The sequence below is a fragment of the Amphiprion ocellaris genome, chromosome 19, assembly GCF_022539595.1.
Source record: "Amphiprion ocellaris isolate individual 3 ecotype Okinawa chromosome 19, ASM2253959v1, whole genome shotgun sequence".
Taxonomy (NCBI): domain Eukaryota; kingdom Metazoa; phylum Chordata; class Actinopteri; family Pomacentridae; genus Amphiprion; species Amphiprion ocellaris.
The window spans coordinates 25,097,698-25,104,557 of record NC_072784.1 but is presented as its reverse complement, the minus strand read 5'-3'; the positions used below and the strand labels follow the sequence as shown (position 1 = coordinate 25,104,557).

Here is a 6,860-nt window from a genome sequence, read left to right as displayed (position 1 = left end):
CCAAAAGTTTGGGGTCACCCAGGCAATTTCATGTTTTCCATGAAAACTCACACTTTTATTCATGTGCTAACATAATTACACAAGAGTTTTCTAATCATCAATTAGCCTTATAACACAATTATCTAACGCATTGTTTGAAAAATGTTAGAACACAGGAGTGATGGTTGCTGGAAATGTTCCTCTGTACCCCTATGTAGATATTCCATTAAAAATCAGCCGTTTCAAGCTAGAATAATCATTTACCACATTAACAATGTCTAGACTGTATTTCTGATTATGTTATCTTCACTGAAAAAAATGCTTTTCTTTCAGCAATAAGGACATTTCTAAGTGACCTCAAACTTTTGAACGGTAGTGTACCTGGTGGAGAAAATGTACCAACAGTACCAACAATATCTATGACAAGATGTCAGTTCTGTAGTTAGACCTTTAAGAAATGTGCCATATAGAGGCGAAAAAAATGCAGTCAACTGTGAACAACTTGCACAGCCAGACATTTAACACACTAATAAGAATGACAGAAGTGTGGAGGAGACTAAGTCAAATCAAAACAAGTGAAAACACCGACCATGGTTAGGCCCCATGATTTCTGAGTCTGGATATAGTAGAGTCAGCTTATAAATATCTACAGAAGGATTGTTTGAAATTGTTGAACTTAAACTCCCCTCAAATTTCTAGAAGCCACAGACTTCCAGGGGAAAAAAAAACTAAAACACTGGGATTGATTGCACTGTCCTCAACATTATCTACAGACCTAGAACTAATATACGAGTTCAAAATAAGTTAGACTTCCAAATAAAGACATTTGAGCCTCAAGGACTCAAAGACCATAAACAATGTACTCAGTGAAAAACTCCACAAAAGAAAAGTCTCATGATGATGTAGCTGTGCCAGATACCACAAAAAGTATAGTCACAAGTCGTTTATCATGGGACATTATTAATTACTGTCAGTGGTGGAATATAAACTAAATAAACTAACTAACTAAACTCAAGTACAAATCTGAGGTACTTTTACTTCACTGGACTTTCTGCTTCTGCATTTCTGCACCACTGCATCTAAGGAGGGGAAATATTGCATTTTTTTTAATGATTTACAATTATGTGACAGCTTTAAGTGTTAGTTTACAATTTACAATTTTTTGTACACAAAACATGTCATATATACTATATGTTAAACCACCCACTAGTTTACACAAGTACAAATAAAGTCAATTAATCAGCTGTGACAGAAAGAAAGTGACAGGAATATGGAAATTATTTTGATAATCATTTTAAAGCACTCGTGACAATATTCCTCACTATTTTCAGTTGAAAAAAAACCAAACAATTAATGAAAAAAATAATTGTTATGAAAAGAATTAGTTGCAGTTCTAAATTGTTTACTAGTGCCACCTCCATAAAATCCAACACTAAAATTCTTCTTTTTCATTTTACATGAGTAATAATAATGTAATATATACTAATTTAACAGTCATATGTTTTTGTATTGAGTATTTCTGTTACTTTTAAAACTTTAAGAACTTGTTTTCTGATTAAGCACAGACATTTTTACTTGAGGAGCATTTTCAGTGTAAGACTTACTTGTAAGAGAATACTTTTAAGTAATTTTACAAAAATAATGGATGTAAGAACTCAACAATTGAATTATATACTGTGTTAACATAACTTACACATTATGAGTCTTACCACAGTCCTAATGCAGGTTGTGAGGTGTTTCTGTCAATTATGCACTCACTCCTTGAGCATACATGTGATTGCAGGCTATATACTGAATAATTAAAATGAATTTGACTTGATTGTCCTGCCGATTTCCAACAAATATTATTATTACATAGTAAACTAAACCCAGTACTATCTACATACTATTATTTTAAAAACGGACTGTATCATTTTCACTACTTACAATTCCTGAGCTGCTGTGAAATAAAGTATAGTGCAGTCATGTCTCATACCACTAGAGGTCAGTGATGTCTTCATCAAACTCATTATGTTATGTTCAGTAATCTTTTAGTATAATCACACTAGTACTGTAAAGAAAACTATTTAAACCAGTGTCGAGATGTAGCAAAAACAATACCCATTTGAATGATTATGACAGCAGTAATGTAAATATGAGCTGTGGAGGACCAGACCTGATATGTTTGTTCTGCTCTAGCTCTTGAAATAGCACTTTCAGTATGAGAGTTTATTGATAACACACATAAAGCACAGCAGGTCATATGGCTGAGGTGATGGCCTCAGAAGCCCTTAACTTTAAAAAAAGCATTAACATAAGGGTACAACTAATGTGTGCTGCTCTCCTTTTTATTCTGTTCCATTTGCTGCTGTTACATTGTAAATTTCCCCGCTGTGGGATCAATAAAGGTTTAATCTATCTATCTATCTGTCTGTCTGTCTGTCTGTCTATCTATCTATCCATCCATCCATCCATCCATCCATCCATCCATCCATCCATCCATCTATATATCTATATATCTATCAACTATTTATGATTTAGTGCCACTAATTTGTACCTGTATATTATTTCTATAAAATTGCAAAGATTAGTAACAAATACCAAAATATGACCATGTTTCTTCAAAAATGCTTTTATTGACAGTTAACACCGACTTGAAACGGTTCATAGTTGAGAAGCTGTAATCATCAAAATATTTTCGTCTAAATAAATATTAGTCATCACTAAATTACGGCAAATAAATTAACACTCCACAAGTATACCACCCCACAACCCACTCAAACTGATAAAGATGGCAGAATGAAAAACAATCAGAAATTATCAGTATATAATATATATTTCTCCGACATATCACAGTGTTTCGTGAGTGATAGTTCTAACATAATGAGATTCAAGATGGAGATATTTTAATGTAGTGGATACTGGGTTATACAAGCCTTCAAAACACAAGATACACCAGCAAATCAAAGACACATTTTAATTCCTAAAGTCATATATGAAAATGTGCCAGAAGACGACAAAGAGAGGATTTTATACCAAAAAATGCTAGTTTGTAGTTTTCAAAACACACTTTAAAACTCCTCATTTACCAGAATTAACAGCTTTAGTCAAACGTCTTAACTTGAGAAACAAAGAGGAACACTTCAATTGGTTTTATATCCTTTATTTTATCACCAGATTAGTTACACATCTTGCACTTCTACACCGCAAAACAAGAAAAACTATTTCGAACTTTCTTTACATCATAAAGCGTGGGCTCAGTTTTAATGGTGTTTTGGAGGATTTTTCCCTCTCAGTTTTGTCCACACATCTCTCAGCACTCAGCTACAATCGCTCAGTCACAGGAACCGTCTTTCCATCCATCTTTCCACCTCTCGTCCACACGTGAACAGTCAAACTCAGGCTTTCCCAGCCGGACGTTGATGTCATTATGAAGATGACAGAGCCACTGAGACAAAGCGTGACGGCTGCTAGTGTCCGGCTGATTGGTTTTCAATCTGTGGAGAGATGATAGATGTTGACCATCACCTTTTGGTCTAATAGCATCTTGAAATGTAAGATCTGCTTGCTTGATTGTGCTAAGATTAAAGATAAGAAGACAACCGAGCTGCATGATAAAGCAAATGTTCTGTAACTAAAAACATCAAGCAGCATTGTGCTAGAACCTATCTTTCTGGAAGGTAACCATGCAGATAGAACTCTACTAACCAACTGATTAGTAGATAAGTCTTCTTTTATGTATAAACTTTAGTCAAGATGCTGCAGAATCTGACATGTGATTGTCTTGTCCTGTTCTTTATATTAAATCTAGCACTGCACTGTGGTCTGACCTGCCCCTGAGGTCTTCTGCACATTCATCACAGGGGAAGAACTTGGAGAAAAGGTTGATGAACTGTCCCATCTCCTGCTGCTGGGTAGAAGACGGATGATCGGGGTAATACGCTGCCATGGTGTGTAGAAAGGACCAAGTGTTGCGTCCCAGCTCCTGCCTGTCCAGTGGACACTGTGGATCTTGTTCTGGCTCTGATACAGCAGCACGACTCTCCTGGAGGATCAAACAGGACATTTAAATATACAGCAGCACAAAACATGGTCAGTCAGCTGGCAAACTCAAGAGGCAAAATTGGAATGCCGCACTATGTTTCTGATTTGTAAATGTTGTGAATGCGGTGGATGTTGTGATTGGCTAGATAGCTAGATAGATTAAACCTTTATTGATCCCGCAGCGGGGAAATTTACAGAAAGTGATAGGAATATGGAAACTACAGTCAGAGGTGAGGTCAGGATTCTCTGCCATAAATATGAGCTCCAGCAGCATGCTAGCTTAGCTTAGCATAAAGAGCTGCTAACCACTAACAGTCCAAAGAAAAAACAATCTTCAGGGATCCCAGTGAGGTTTGGACAAATTTTTGGTTTTCTTCACCATTTTGGGCATTTTTTCATTAATGTTGGATGAGTTTCACATCATCCTGGATGAATTTCTATTATTCTGGATAAAGTTTGAGTCATTTTCAACCATTTTTGACTCATTCTGGACACATTTTTATTAATTCTAGGCAGGTTGTCAGTCATTTTTGACACAAGTTCAGTGATTGCGGACAATTTTATGTAATTTTGTACAAATTCTGGTCATTTTAGTCAAATTCTCCAGAGTCAGTTATTGTCTCTCTCAGTTTGTTTGGCTTTGAATGTACGTGTCAGAGTATCTGTGATGCGTTTCTGTCTGGTCATATCCAGAGCAGATAACAAACATAAGGACAAGTTTGCACATTAAAGCTCTAAGGAGAACAGCTCATAAACAATCTTCTTGTCAAGCAATATTGCAAAATTGAAGTGAAACAGCACTGAAATGTCAGAAGCACTGAATCTGCACTGACACCCAACATTTAAAGTGTTTTTTATGATTGATGTTGAATAAACATCAAAACTTCACCCTTAACTCACACTGAATCAATACTGGTTCAACCATTACCTACGAAGCCAGTTACAGCTACTGTAGCTAATTAAATACTGAAACAATGTGACAGAAGCAATACTGATTGAACCATCCTCTAAACAGCAATCTGTATCAAATTTTTATTTGAAGCAAAACTATTCAAATAAGTTACTTTGAAAGCAAGTTTGATGACATCTTACAAGTTTAAAAATAAGAAATTTAATATCCCTAAAATACTGTCCTGTATATGAAGTGGTCCAAACCTGTAGAAACATAAAACACACCAAGTCATGTGTTGTTGGCAGATATTAAAACAGACATTTTACAGTTGTCAGTAAAAATAAAAATCAAGTGTACAACCATTTAGGTCATTTGAGTGCTTACATATGAGTAATATGCATGTCGAAATGTATAATGACATATGCTAAATATAATGATGGTAAATAATCAGTGGGTTGAAAATCATAATATTCGAGAAAGAGAACTGTCCAATACAGTTGATACGACTGTTTTGTAAAACCCGTTTTATTTTGCCTGATGAAAGGCCAGAATGTTCAAGACACAAGACAGGCTGAACAGAGGTCGGAAGAGGTCTTGATGTAAACACGACATGCAGCTCCTGAACACGAGGGGAGGATAAGGCGATTATGACCCACTGGGCAGGTCAAAAAATTAAAATAAGTTCATGCATTTTGTGACCTTTGACCTCTGATCTTTTTAATCAGTCTTGGGGCCATGTGGCAGACAGATAAATCCCTCACCACAAATATCTGAAAAAATATGATGGAAAACACGCCAGTAATATCAAATTTCATCTTAAAAACCATAACATAACTGCAGCACTAATAAATCACAAAATTATCCTTTTTAAAGATCCCCTCCAGACAAATTTTTAAGACCATCTTAAGGTTTTTAATCTTGTTAATGTGTCCATATATATATATATATATAAAAAAATTTTTATTATCCCTTATTAATCCCACGAGGGGAAATTCTGATTTTCGCATATCTCCCCAACTGGGGGAGTCAGAGCGACGGGTCAGCCACAGTACAGCACCCCTGGAGCAGGAAGGGTTAAGGACCTTGCTCAAGGGCCCAACAGTGGCCGGATCGGGGCTTGAACCTCTGATCAGTAGTCCAGAGACTTAACCGTTGCGCCACCACTGCCCCCAGGCCAGTGGTGGGTCTTGAACCTACTACCTTGCACTTGGTAGTCTCTCTTCTACCCCCTGAGCTACTTGCTCAGATATAATGTTTTTATACGCTAGAGGACACACAATGAGTGGGTTATGGCTGAGTGTTTCCACCTTGAAACTGCAGTCTACTAATGACACACATACACAGAACACTGAAGCAACATTGAGGACTTTATGGCAATTTAATTGTCTAATAAGTAAATTAAACCACAACACAACACTGATTCAACCTCTCCTTTGAGTTGAATCACTATTGCTTTTAACTTTTACTGTAAATCAACCCCCTTTAAGCATAAATCAATGATAAGTGAACTACTTTTGCTCCACATTGTCAAAGTCATCCCCTTAGATCCCCCTAAAACCCGCCTTGACGTCATGTCACCTGTGTAGCAGCTGTTGTCTGTTTCTTCTGTAACTTCATCCACGATTTAAAGTCCGTACAAGCTCTGCATGGCTTCTTCTTCCCCTCCCCGGTCTGCTCCTGCTCCTTCCCGGTGCTTTCCTCCGGTGCTCTGCTGGCCACTGGAAAGGGGAAACCTTCAAACCCGGGCGGGCTGGAGGCTGAGGATCCTCTCGGTCCTGTGGGCGCAGCCATGTTCGCTCCGTATCTTAGTTAATAACTGATCGACCTGCGGTATCGATACATATTAGGACTGTTCGGCTGTTGACTTACAGCTGCCTCCGAGAGGACTCATTATTGCCTGTTAATATTTGATCTACCGTGCGGTCAGTGCCATGGCCAAGCAGCGCACTTCCCGGTTGATGCAGTG

At 37.3% G+C, this 6,860-nt stretch overlaps 1 protein-coding gene across 1 annotated transcript; it reads right to left on the bottom strand.

Annotated features, from left to right (window-relative positions):
* Positions 1 to 3,105: 3,105 nt before the first annotated feature.
* gfer (growth factor, augmenter of liver regeneration (ERV1 homolog, S. cerevisiae)) lies at positions 3,106 to 6,860 on the bottom strand. Its single transcript, XM_023293257.2, has 3 exons — positions 6,473 to 6,860; positions 3,789 to 4,003; positions 3,106 to 3,455 (listed from the first exon to the last, which is right to left on the bottom strand). Exons 1-3 carry the CDS (start codon positions 6,683 to 6,685, stop codon positions 3,293 to 3,295), a joined length of 591 nt encoding a protein of 196 aa, XP_023149025.1. The 5' UTR covers positions 6,686 to 6,860; the 3' UTR covers positions 3,106 to 3,292.

Excerpts from the sequence above, each read along its gene's own strand:
- gfer (XM_023293257.2), bottom strand. The coding sequence starts at position 6,685 with ATGGCTGCGCCCACAGGACCGAGAGGATCCTCAGCCTCCAGCCCGCCC. Across the intron at positions 4,004-6,472 it reads AGACAACAGCTGCTACACAG|GAGAGTCGTGCTGCTGTATC; the intron begins GTGACATGACGT and ends TTGATCCTCCAG. Across the intron at positions 3,456-3,788 it reads GCAGAAGACCTCAGGGGCAG|ATTGAAAACCAATCAGCCGG; the intron begins GTCAGACCACAG and ends ATCTCTCCACAG.